Below are 13,791 nucleotides of genomic sequence, written 5' to 3'. Positions count from 1 at the left end.
TATGAAAATTTCTTCAATATTTTTCAGTTGTTTACTTTAATTTAGCTTTTGTCCTTGTTATTGTTACATTTTCAGTCTAGGGTTTGTGTTGATTGTTTATTCAATGATAGGTTTTTCATTTAACATGTTCTCCTAAGATTTCATGCATATATTAGGCTCAACTTGTATATATATAAAATTTACATTAATGAAATATTTTAAATTAGTTTCTTAAAAATCTAAAAATTGAAAATTAACCTTGAACTACTTAATCAAAGGATGATTAAGAAATATCTATAAAAAAATTATAAATAAACTTATTATTATTATTATTATTATTATTATTATTATTATATATAATTAATTTATCTTGATTATGGATAAGGTGGGATTCACATGAAATCATAATAATAACTGGTAAAAATAAATTTATTATATGAATAATGAATGCATATATAATAAACAAGAATTATATATAGGGATCGGTAAGCATTTAAATCGGAAAAATCAATTCAATCGAATTAGTTTAAAATTTTAATTTAATTTTTATTTATTTTTATTTATTTTTATTTAATTTTTAGTTTTAAAAATTTTAATTATTTTATTTAGATACAATTTTAATAAAAAAAAATCAAACCGAACTGATTATTGATAATAGTATATTATTTTTAATAATATAGAGATTAAATTATAATATTAAAATATTTTAATTAAATTTTAAAATATTAAAATAAAAATATAAAAATAAAAAATTTATTAAAAAATTCAATCAAATCAAACCAATTCGATTCAAATTAATTTTTATTTAAAATCGATATAATGTAATTTTTATAAATATTAAAATTTTAATTTTAACTTATCCGATATAATTTAATTTTAAACGAATTCACTCATTAAGCTTGAAAAAATAAATTTATAGCTACGGTAGTTATAGCTTGCAGTTTGTTAATTCGCTAAGATTTGGTATAGGCGTTTGAATTTTTAGAAAAAAAAAAAATTCTATTTTATTAAGTTGTTTTTTTTTTAATTAATAAAATTTAGTTTATAAAAAAATAAAAATCGGTACAAGCGTGCCAAGAATCCCCTCGATTGGCGGATACCCATTTTTAGTCCTTCACATGTGTGTCAGTCAACTTGCTAAATATTTTATGCCTAATGAAGATTAATTAATTAATTAATTAATATTACTAACTAAAAATTACTGTTAAGTAAATATACTATTTTTTTAGCACCAAAGAAAAGCAAATGCTCTCTTTGACTGGATCATGGGATTATTTTCTTTTCTTTTTGAATTGATGAAACATGACAAATCAAAACAAATTTGATTAAAAGCATCTTTCTAATTATACTACAGATAAGTGGTATCCAATTCCATAGCCAAAGCAAGAGGAACCACTTCTTTTATTTAAAAAAAAAAATTAAAAAAGCAAGACAAAGCTCAAAATAAAATTACATTAAGAACCTGACCAATTTCATTTAGTCTATTATTCTCTCGTGTATGTTGTATTTACTTTCCTACGTGTCATTAATTTATTCGGCCGATTGCCACATAATATTAAATTCTACGAATACGATTGCATATATATACATATCTTCACATACATTATAGAAGAGCAAAGTAGTAATCCATTTATTAAGCAGTAATTTCAGTTCCGAATCAAAAGCAGCTTTTTGCTTGTAAAGATTCTGATCATAAGACGTTCTTTGGATTTACCCAGTAAGCTTATTTTCCAAATCTTGTTTTGTCTTAACCTAACAGTCTGTGTTTATTGTTTAATTAATTAGTTTGTTGCAGAAACCCTAGAATTGTTATAAGAGCTGCTGAAGATGGGAAGAGGGAAGATTGTGATTCGAAGAATTGACAACTCTACCAGCAGGCAAGTGACTTTTTCGAAACGAAGAAAAGGGTTGATTAAGAAGGCAAAAGAACTAGCAATTCTTTGTGATGCAGAAGTTGGACTTGCAATCTTTTCTAGCTCTGGCAAGCTTTATGAATTTGCTAGCACCAGGTTAGACATGTTTTTTTCTACAACAACATCTATAGTTTCTCTTCTCTTGCTTCAAAACTATAATCATCAGTTTCTTCTTTCTGCTCTGATTGTATCTTGGGAAAAATTGGCAAGTTTGTGATCCTAATATGTTTCTGTGCCTCAAAGATATTCACTTCCCAGCGATTTGGCTATGTCCTTCAGACAGGCAAGCCAATAAGTTTTGAAGTATTCTACTTAAATGAGCTTTAACGTAGATTATTGCGGAGAGAAGATTATATTAAATATTAATTTGAAAATCTTCAATATCATATAGCAGACTGATCACATAAAAATTGCAGCCCATAGGTATAACTATGCTGTAACTGATAAGACAAGACCCATCATTTGCTCATAGAAATGTCTGTCAAATTCCAACCTTGCCCAGGCAAAATACATAGGATCCTCTTGTTGTGCGTCTAACTTTCTTCATTCTTGTTTCTGTCTAGAAATGATTCCTAAGATATATAACTTGTGAATTTTAGATAGATGAAGGTAACAAGCTCAGATCAAATACACTACAGAGAAGACAGATCTTTTTATTATCTTGTAGTTGATGTGAGGTGGCCATTTGCTTTCCACAAGCTTAACCCACCAAGTCGTCAACCGGATGGAGCTGTTTACGAGCTTCGATGAAAATTAATTTGGTATAAGGAAGCTTGTTAGTGATTTATTGGGTTTAAATTTCAGTCAGGATGAGATAAGCTTTGAATATATGATTTAGTAATGCACTTATTAATCTTTCTATTAGTTAGCAGCTATTTGATTGAAGTTGCTTTGCTGAAAAGGCAAAGAAAATCCCATGAGACTAGGGAAGATTCATGCTTTCAGTTTATAGAATCATGTTTCTAAAACAAATTCTAAAAATTAATAAAAATAGGAGCTTTAATTAAAAATGGAAAATTCAATCCAGATCCACAAAAAAGTTTTGATATCACCGTTAATAATATTTTAGGGTTAAATTGATTCGACTAGTGGTGGGTTCAGAAGTTTAGACTAGTGCTGAGACTATTACTTATCCCAATTAGAAAGTTTATTTAGTTCTGTTTTTATTTTTAAAAAAAATCAATTACCTAAATTTTAAAAAATTAGAATTATAAAGAAATCTTTTATTGAAATTTCTTATTGTTATAGGACTCGACTCAACTCATTCCTTCTTCTATTTGATCCTCTACAAATGCATGGCAATCATAAAATTCACCTTATTAATCTCTTCTCACCAATGGAATTATCATACTATTTACAAATTTTTGTCCAAAATAAAATTATTTTCAAACTAGGGAATGAACTTTCTTTTTTTTTTTTTCCTTCTTATAGCTCAACATTCAGTCTATTCTACAATTTGTGGTGAATTCAAATACCCTTTGTTTTCTTCTTGTTCCTCTTGATGCTAATATTGTGTATGGAGACAAGGGTATTTCAGTCATTGCATGCTAAAACCCTATTTCTCCCCATTTTAGAAAGTTGATGAAGATAATATCATTCTATTTCTCTTTTCTGGAAATGTAGACAATATAATATCATTATTATAATTATTAATTTTGAAATAATCATATTTCTAACTTTATTTTTATACTGAAGTATTCAATTAATAAATAAAGATAGCTAGAACTTAAATTTTAAATTTTTTTATTCCGGCAGACTCTTAGATTATATTTAAAAAACATTCGATCTAAAATTTTAAATTTGTACGTTTTAATCGGCCTAATAATAGCTCTACATTACTAAGAGGAGAGTATTATTTTTGCATTGTAGAATGATAATATTTTATTATATTTCACAATAGAGCTTACAATCTATTTATATATGAGAGACGATATATAAATAGGAAGGAAAATCAAGTCTATAATTATACAATCTCTAAGATTAAGCAACTAACTCATCTATCAATATTTACTTCTTATATTAATATATTTACTTTCTATAACTTATAACACCCTCCTCAAATTGAAGTATAAATGTTAATCATGTCCAATTTGTTACATATATAATCAACTCTAGTCTCATTTAGAGTTTTAGTGAAAATATCTCCTAATTGTTCTCCAGTTCGGATATATCCAGTTGATATTATCTTTTGTTGGATCTTTTCACGAACAAAATAACAATCAATTTCAATGTGTTTAGTCCTCTCGTGAAATACTGGATTGGAGACAATATGGAAAGTTACTTGATTATCATACTACAACTTAGCAGGCACCGAATTTGTGAACCTAACTTCTTCCAATAGTTGAAGTACCCACAACACTTCACAAACGGCTTATGTCATGACTCGACATTCAGGTTCAGCACTAGAAATGGGAGACCACATTTTCTTAACTCAGTAAAACGCCTTACATACATCATAAATATGGAAAATATTCTCTTTGCCAGAATATAGGATCCTTGGTAAGATGATCATCCATTTCAATACTTCGTAAATAAATACGGATAGTCTTACTCTAATCCAAAAAATTAGATCTATTTAATTTATATTCTATGATTTTACTCATCACAAAAATCATATCAGTTATAATGGTTTTAACTTTAGTCATAAGGACAATCAACCCAAAACAATCAAAATAAACAAAGAATCAGAAGAACAAGCACCCGTGAACAGTACTCGTTTCACAGTACCCGTAAACAGTACTCGTGAACAGTACCCAGTGAATAGAGCCTAAGTCTCCAAATGTTATCCTTTATGGGTAACCCAAATGAACAGAATCTTAAATCTCTAAATGTTATCCTTTGTTAGTAACCCAAATAAATAGAGGTCTAAGACTCCAAATGTTACCCTTTATGGGTAATCCAAATAAATAGAGTCGTAAATTTCTAAATGTTACCCTTTATTGGTAACCAAAATGAATAGTCCTAAGTATAAAAAAAATTTTAATTTTTATGGGTAAGACTCTGATACCATATAGAAGGATAATATTTTGTTGTATTTCACAATAGAGATTACAATCTATTTATTTATACATGAGAGACGATATTTAAATAGGAAGAAAAATCAAACCTATAATTATATAATTTCTAAGATTAAGCAACTGACTCATTTATCAATATTTACTTCATATATTAACATATTTACATCTTGTAACTTATAACATACATACTTAGCTTAAAGAAGAACTTTACTAATGAGAGGCACCAAAACTTTAGGCATTATTGTGCACCTACCAAGAAGAGATTTCAAAAACATTAAATAAATTATAGTTTAAACCTAGTTGAATATCTAACTCATGACTCCCTACTTTTGTGTTGAGTTTGAAAATTTTATATATAGTTTTTTTAAAAATATTATATATAGTTATTCTATTATTAGAGAATGAAACTTAAAATATAAGTTAGCTTAAATAAAATGGAAAATAACTTCGAGTTGGATAAGGTAAATTAGGTTTACTGTAAATTTTTTGTTTTGTTTTGTATGAAAAGTAAAAATTAATTTTTTTAAAAAATAAAACATAAAAAAAAAAATTGCCACAAGTAAACACGCCTTAATATCTTATTTTTCTAAAATTAACTAATATTTATAACATAAATTATATTTAAGTTTTCTTTCGATTGGTTTCTTTTATAGAAAAGGTCATGTTTTCTAACTAAAAAATAATAAATTCTCTACCAAATTATACTAAATCGATTAATCATTAAAAAATAAGTCAAAAAAAGTTTGGTGTTTAAATATATTTTATAATGATGTGTTTAATTATGAAATAAAAAACCTTTAAATTGAAAAAGTCATTTTTTTCTGATGGACATGTCACTATTTTATTTTTTATTTTTGAGATTTTTCTTCTTTGTAAAAATAAAAATTGAAATTTCTTTAAAAATAAAAAAATAGACAAATATTATCATAACAAAATAAAGTCCTAATTTTAATTGAAAAAATTAAAAAATTAAAATTATTTATTTATTTATTCTACTTAACTTTAATCGTGTAGTTTTTAACTAAAAGACACATATATAATTAAAAATTAAAATGCAAATTAGATGACTATTATGTGATTTATCTATATAATTAAGGACTATAAATTGATTTAATATATTTATAATTAAAATATTTTTTAAAATAAACTTTTTGGAGAAGTTCAAGCCAACTGTGAACTTATTTTTAACTAAACTAACCCAGAAATTTGTATTTAAGTTCAAATAGACTAATGATCTCCACACCAACCGCTGCTATAGCAGCACAATCAATCTCCATACCTTCTCTTGCTTCAACCCATTATTTCTCCATCACTCTCACTTCAAAAAATTATCTCTTATGGAAAGCACAGTTTATTCCAATCTTGAATTATCAAAAACTTTATGAATTCATTGATGGCTCTTCTCCTATATCTCCTCGCACTATTGCCTTTCCCACCGATCCTACCATGCAGATTCCTAATCCTGCATTTTTTTACTGGTTCTTTAAGGATCAGATGCTTCATTCTTGACTTCTCCCAAGAATACGTAATAGTTGTAATTTCTCTTTTTTAAGAAATTTCTCGCATGTATTTAGACGTATCCGTAATAACTTATCATAATTTAGTATGTTATTTATTTATTGAATGATGGGTGTATATATTCGAGTGCATGTGAAAATTTTCCGGTTATAAAGCATGCATTAGAATAACAAATGAAGAAAGGAATAAGTTATGCATTTCCAACCATGCACTACACTTGATGCCATTAACTTCTACTTATTTTTCTGAACGTCCCAAGCTTCATAGTTTGTGCAAAGCCTTAAATTGTTTTTTACATTTTGAACAGCATGAAATCTGTTATTGATCGATATAATAAAGCAAAAGAAGAAAACCAACCATTTATGAATCCGATCTCAGAAGTTAAGGTATGATTTTATTCAACCAACTCATGTAAGCTTTTAACCATTCAAGATTTATTAAAAAGGAAAAACGAGCATTTTATTCATTTACTCAAACTTGAAATTGGATTTGTACTTTGTAGTTTTGGCAAAGGGAGGCAGCAGTTTTAAGACAACAACTGCACAATTTGCAAGAAAATCATCGGTATGATCTTTCTCTTAGAGATTAGTATTATAAAATAAATCGTGAAGTGCATTGAATAAGCTATAAATGTATTATGATATGACAGGCAGTTGCTGGGAGAGCAACTTTGTGGTTTGAGTGTGAAAGACTTACAGAGTTTAGAGAATCAATTGGAAATGAGTTTGCATGGTATTCGCATGAAAAAGGTTTGAACTTTTGCTAATGGGTTATATATAATCTCATGAAAAGCTCTTTCCTTACATTATTTGTTGTGCATGTCAACTTCTGCAGGAACAAATCTTAACAAATGAAATACAAGTGCTTAATCAGAAGGTCTTGTGAGAAAAATTATATCATCTTCTCATAAGTTTTTGTAGTCAACTATTTTAATTGTAATAACAATTTTTAATGTTTTTTTTATTACAGGACAACCTCGTCCATCAGGAAAATATGAAACTATGGAAGAAAACTAACTTTATACGTCAAGAAAACATGGAATTATACAAGAAAGTAATGTAGTTTGATTACTAATTTTTATTATGAATGGAGTGTAAGAGTTTGATTCTTTATTGTACTCATGGACATATTCTTTCAGGTTTATGGCACATGGGACAAGGATGCAACAAGTCTGAACTCCTTCAACCTGTATGGTTTTAACAGTGAAGAAAGTTCTCAAGTACCTACTCATCTACAACTAAGGCAGCCGGAGCAGCCAAACTATGAGATACTATCCAATGCAACAAGATAAAAGTAAGAAGAAAAGATTTTCATCCTTGGAAGATGAGTTAGCACCAAGATTCCTTGCATTTCAATGTTGACCGTATTTAGATAAGATAAAGCTGACCTTGTCTATGGTATCTGCATGCATTCATCCATACTCATAATGAAATTCAATATCCTTGTAAAGTTGCAAATTAAAGAAAGCAAGATATAATTAAAAAAATATATAATATGTGCTTATAATTACACTCGAAATATAGTATTTGATATTCATCTCTCACCCAAACCGTAAACATAGAAAAAAAGAATAAAATTATCTAATAAATAATATTAATTATGTGATTTAATTTTTTGTATACTTCTTTATGGACTAAATTGTGATCCAATCAGAAAAGTTAACCCAATGCAATCTAAATTAAATTATAAACAAAGAAATATGTATCGGAGCGATGGACGAAAGCTGATAAGCCTGAATGCAATTCATTTTACAAAGAACCTGTTGTATCATAAAAGAAAAAAATACATTGATATTTGATGACCGCTGGGTTTCACTACTCTGGTAAGAGACCGAGCCCACAATGACAGAACCGGCCCAAGACCTGCGGAGTCCCACGAGTGAGAAGGTCCAGCCCATTCATCCTTGAGGTCGGACTTTGCTCAAGACCCAACCTTCTCTTCCCGAGCTCGGTCCGGAGGCTTAGCAAAATAAGGATCACTGGCCCAGTCCCGAACTGCTCGGTTCACATGCGTGCTAAAAGTGAGAATTAAATTGCCGTTTAGCATAGCGCAGAAGTCTGATTCTTCCGTACATACGGATCAGCATAGCAGGGACAAGTGGCCCAATGACAAAAAGGTTGTTATACGTCACTGACAGACCAAGAAAAAGAATAAAAGGAGAGGAGCACATTTCTCTCAGATCAAACTTACTCAACCATTGTAAAACCCTATTTTCTGGATCTCAAATTATCAATATTAAATATCATTCATTTGAAACATTGTATCATAATATATAGAGTTGTGTGCATATGATCTCTACATACAATAATCCAGTACATATGATGACTAAGAAAGTTTTAGTTAACAAATTTAGATATTGCCTAGACTTGGTTGCTATCAATAATATTCACCAATGCCCTTTGGAAGGCTTTTGGTAAAATAAAGTTGATAAGGTGATGATATTGATACTAAAGAGAATTCAAGTCAAGAAAAATTATTAATTGTGCAGCTTAAATTTGGAATATATTTTCTTATGAGTTAAATTGTGATTGAATTAAAAAAAATTTAGTATTACGATTTAAATTGAATAAAAATATAAAAATTTGCATTAAGAGATGAAGGCGAAGGCCGATAGGCCCAAGAAAATTATATTATGCGAGAGTTTTGAGAAACTCATTTGGGTTAGATACGAGATTCTGAGATCATATCACATTTTTTTTTATCGTAAACTTTATCTCTATTTTGTTCGTGTACATGGATTTACAGTCAAACTATGTTAAATTTATTTTTATTTATTTTTTATTTATATTTTATATTTATAATTATATTATGTTTTTTTAAAATAAATGATAATATAAACCAGTAAGTATATTATTTAAGTAGATGTAAAATTTTCATGGCAGGGACAAATATATTGGAATGGTTTCTCTAAGTTCAAATAAAATGTTTATTTACAGATAAATGAAAGAAACACAGTCAAGGATAATAAATAAGCATGTATCTAATGTCTACGTACTATAAGAAAAAAGAAGTAATAATTAAATAAGAGAATGTCAAATGCAGAATCAATGAGGTTGCTAACTATGATTGCCAAAAAAAAAACGAAGAAAGAAGATGAAATTGTAGAGAAAGAAAGAGGATCTTTCTTTTCATAAGAAACAGGAAAAGAAAATACAAAAAAAAAAATCTAAGGGAAATGTCTATGCTTATTTGCTACTTCTGATCGTGTTCGTTGAACTTGGATTAATATTTATTTATAAAATTACAAAATCATTAATTGTAATAAAATAATATTACTATCTTTACAATATTTATTTAGTGAAAATATCTATTATCGTCGATTAAAGCACAAGTTATTATAGAGATTGGACGGATACGAATTTATATGTTAAATATTTATTATCTAAATTCATTGATATGAATAATTGATTTAATATAAAATATTTATTTTATAATAATTATTTATAGTTTTTTTAATATTTTTTTATTTAAAAAATATAACAATAATTAGATTTAAGATAAATTTAAATAATTTACAATAAATTTTAGTTAAATTTAAAATCAATTTCAGATAATAATAATAATATTAATCATATCAAATAAGTAAAATGATTTTTACTGAGTACCTGCCCATTTACCTTCCTAGCTACCTATCACTATTAACGGTCCCACTTAGATCTGGTTAAGGGCCGGTTTTGGTTGGGAATGGTGATTCGATTCAATTTAGGATTAAATTTAAATCAGACAATTCAAAAATAATTTTAATTTGCACTCCGAGACTTAGTCTGGTGGAAAGTGCATCCTTGTAGCCTTGTGAGGTCAAAGGTTCGACTCCCCCCACCCCGTTTCCAAAAAAAAAAAAAAATAATTTTAATTTTTTTATGGTTTTCGTCCGGTTTTTTTGGGATTACGATTATGAATTTTTACGGTTTTGATTTTGATTTTAAATTTAAATAAATTTATATTATAAATAATCATTTCGATTTCAATTTGAAAAAAATAAAGTAAAAAAATTTAAATAAAATAAAATGTAAAAAATTAAATAAAAGTCTTAAATAATATTAATACACATTTTATTAAATAAATAAATAGTAGAAAATGTATCCATTTACATATATAAAAATAAAATAAAATTATATTTAAATATAAATAATATTTTTTATAAATAAAAAAATTAAAAATTAATTATTTGATAATTTAATTTATTTATATAATATTTTTAAATGATATAGTTTTATAAAATGATTTACTCTATAAATTAAAAATTGAATTGAAATCAAATCAACCTATTAATTTAAACTAATCGATTCTGATTCTTAATTTATAAGAGAAAAATTGTAATTAATCATGTAATCTAAAATTTTAATCTGATTTAAAAAATTAAAACAATTTAACTGATTAAATCTCGAATTTGATCAGTCCAATTCACAATACAAACCACGCCACGTGTAGTCCTACCCTCACAAAAACTCTAGCACCTTTAACTTTATTTAGTGAAGGATTGATTTTTTATTTTTTCTCTCAATTAAAATATATGTGCTGAAGGAAAAAGGAAAAAAAAATGGAACTCTGAGAAATCTATCCAATAAATCAGAGTATAAGACACTGTTTTCCAATTTTCGAAGCAATACAATGCCCATACTTACCACCGCCACATGTCTAGTACGGACGACTGTGACCTATGACTCCGATGAGAATTTTCTGGTGAGCCCAAAACACAGATCAAAAGATCAAGTAAATATAAGATATTTTGAAAGAAAACCCTCTTTGGTTTCATGATCTCATCTTCGAATTCTTGAACAGAAGCATATTATAAAGCTAGATCCAGTCTCTCTAGGATCTACTACATATAAGAAATGTACAAGCGAAAATCAATTAAAAAAGCATTAATTATTCTTGCAAATCCCATCTAACATCTCTGAAGAATTTTGGACGAGAAGGGCAAGATTCTTGATAATGGGAACCTTCATCAAAGTTCTGAGAGTAACTAACAGCATCATAATTGAAAGATAAAGGTTTTGATCCATATAAGCTGCTCTTCCCATCTCTCACTAACCTTCTTATCAAGTTTCGCCATCGCCTGCCTCTCTTGCTGCTGCTGCTACTGCTGTAATGGATGCGAGAGTATTCCATTTCTTCGTGCACAGGGAAGCACGACGGAGACATCATGCACCCAGAAAGGCACGATGATCGGCGGTGAGGAAGAGGAAGAGAGAGATCTCTCTCCATAGCTTTTGAAGTAAATGATTGATGTAGAAATTGCTTGCTTGATAGCTATTGAAGGGAAGCTATTTCTCTGCACATATCCTATTGTTAGTTGCAAGTTGTGTGTCATTTTATAGGTATGAAGCATCTTTTGTGGGTCTTACCTATGTTTCTCCCTTCGCTATAAGGCGTTTGCATGTCGTCACAATCACTTTACTGCTCTCAAAAAAAAAAAAAAATTTAATTTTTATAATATAAAAAATTTATTATTCACAATTTTTAATTTTAAAAAATATATTAAATAATTTTTTAATATTATAATTAATACAGTTGTATTAAATAATTTTTCAGAAAAATCGTAATTATTAATATAATTAGTTGTAAAGTCTAATATTATAACAAATTGGTCAATGAATTTTTTTTTTATTGCCTTTAGTCTAAAATCTAAATAAAGGGACCAAATGGACCTACCTTGACTAAAACGAGAAATGAATTCATTATGCATAGGCAATATATACACCTATGAGCTTCTTGTATTTGCATTTTTTTTTTAATATTTATTTATTTATTGACAGAGCAACTACCAGTTTCCTTATGTTTGCAGCTGAATGCGTCAATTCACCAATCCTTATTACTTGATTATTAATTGTTTCTATTACAATCAAATCATGATGTTGTTGGTTGAGAGGATTCTATTACAACAGCTAGGATAGGATCGAGTAATATTCAGTTTAAATTAAAAAAATCGATCGAATCGAATTAATTTTAAAATTTAGTTTAGTTTTTTATTCAATTTGGTTCGGTTCGGTTTTTAATTTTAAAAATTTTAATTATTTCAGTTCGGTTCGGTTTTGATAAAAAAAAAATTAAAAAACTGAACCAAACCGATTAGTGATAATAATATGTTATTTTTTAGAGAAATTAAATTATATTAAAATTAAAATATTTTAATTAAATTTTAAAATATTAAAAATAAAGTGTAAAAAATAAAAAAAATATTAAAAATTGAAACTGATCAAACCGAACTGAATCGAACCGAATCAGACCAGTTCGGTTTGATTCAATTTCTGATCAAAATCAGTTCGGTTTGATTTTTATAAATATTAAAATTTCAATTTTTGGTTTATTCAGTAGGCCTGTGCAGATTTCGGTTTAAACCGAAAAACCGAACCGAACCGATTAATTTCGGTTTTTCGGTTCGGTTAATCGGAATGATCGGTTTGGTTCGGTTAGTATATTTGAAATTATTCGGTTTTCGGTCGGTTCGGTTTAAACGTGTTAAATAACCGATCAAACCGAATAACCGATTTCGGTTCTAATCCCAAGAACAAGCCCTCCCCTCCCCCTCCCCCTCCCGTTCCCCCTCTGCCTCCCCCTCCCCCTCTGATACCCAACAAATTTCGGTGGGTATCAGGATCAGTAGCATTAGACTAAAGAGAAAAAGAAACACAAAACCCACCTAATCAAACCAGTGAATTCCACGAATAGCTCATATTCACAGCCAAAGAACTCCTCCACCTTCTCTTTCAACCTCTCTATCCTCGAAAAGAAAAAAGTAAAAGTATAAGAGAGAGAGAGAGAGAGAGCGAGCGCGAGCGAGAGCGAGAGAGCGAGCGCGAGCGAGAGCGAGAGAGCGAGCGCGAGAGAGAGAGAGCGAGAGAGCGAGCGCGAGCGAGAGCGAGAGCGCGAGCGCGAGCGCTGGAGCGAGCGAGGGAGGGAGGGAGAGAGAGAGAGAGAGAGAGAGAGTTCTGCCTTAAAAGAAAAAGAGAGAGAGAGAGTTCTGCCTTAAAAGAAAAATACATATATATATATATGGAATAAAACTTAATCGTAGATTTCGGTTTGAATCGAACCGAACCGAACCGAACCGATTTTTATCGGTTCGGTTCGGTTCGGTTATATCATCATAATCGGTTTTTTCGGTTTTTAAAATTTTAACATTTCGGTTTTCGGTTTTTTCGGTTCGGTTCGGTTCGGAACCGAACCGACCGATTGCACAGGCCTATTATTCAGTTCGATTCAATTTTAAATCGAACCGACCGAATGCGTTCTCCTAACAACAGCCAAATAATGTTAATAATTTTTTTTTCTTACGATAAAATATTATTAATTTAGTTTAATAATTCATTTTTTTAATTCAATTTTAGGATAAATTCATCGATGCTTTCATTTATTAAATA

General features: G+C 28.6%; 1 protein-coding gene across 3 annotated transcripts; it reads left to right on the top strand.

The window, feature by feature from the left end:
* The first annotated feature begins 1,591 nt into the window (after nucleotides 1-1,591).
* Nucleotides 1,592-7,951, top strand: LOC110628800 (agamous-like MADS-box protein AGL21). 3 transcript variants are annotated; one of them, XM_021775604.2, is made up of 8 exons: nucleotides 1,592-1,696; nucleotides 1,775-1,988; nucleotides 6,735-6,813; nucleotides 6,930-6,991; nucleotides 7,077-7,176; nucleotides 7,262-7,303; nucleotides 7,397-7,480; nucleotides 7,566-7,949. In XM_021775604.2, exons 2-8 carry the CDS (start codon nucleotides 1,807-1,809, stop codon nucleotides 7,716-7,718), a joined length of 702 nt encoding a protein of 233 aa, XP_021631296.1. In that variant the 5' UTR covers nucleotides 1,592-1,696; nucleotides 1,775-1,806; the 3' UTR covers nucleotides 7,719-7,949. The 3 variants fall into 3 exon arrangements, with proteins under 3 accessions (XP_021631296.1, XP_043804615.1, XP_043804616.1); XM_043948680.1 differs by having other exon boundaries at nucleotides 1,605-1,696; nucleotides 1,765-1,988; nucleotides 7,566-7,951; XM_043948681.1 differs by lacking the exons at nucleotides 7,262-7,303; nucleotides 7,397-7,480; nucleotides 7,566-7,949 and having other exon boundaries at nucleotides 1,605-1,696; nucleotides 1,765-1,988; nucleotides 7,077-7,182.
* The last annotated feature ends 5,840 nt before the right edge of the window (nucleotides 7,952-13,791 follow it).

Source organism: Manihot esculenta, chromosome 12, assembly GCF_001659605.2.
Source record: "Manihot esculenta cultivar AM560-2 chromosome 12, M.esculenta_v8, whole genome shotgun sequence".
Taxonomy (NCBI): Eukaryota; Viridiplantae; Streptophyta; class Magnoliopsida; order Malpighiales; family Euphorbiaceae; genus Manihot; species Manihot esculenta.
The sequence above is the reverse complement of the archived record's forward strand: the minus strand, read 5'-3'. Positions and strand labels throughout refer to the sequence as shown.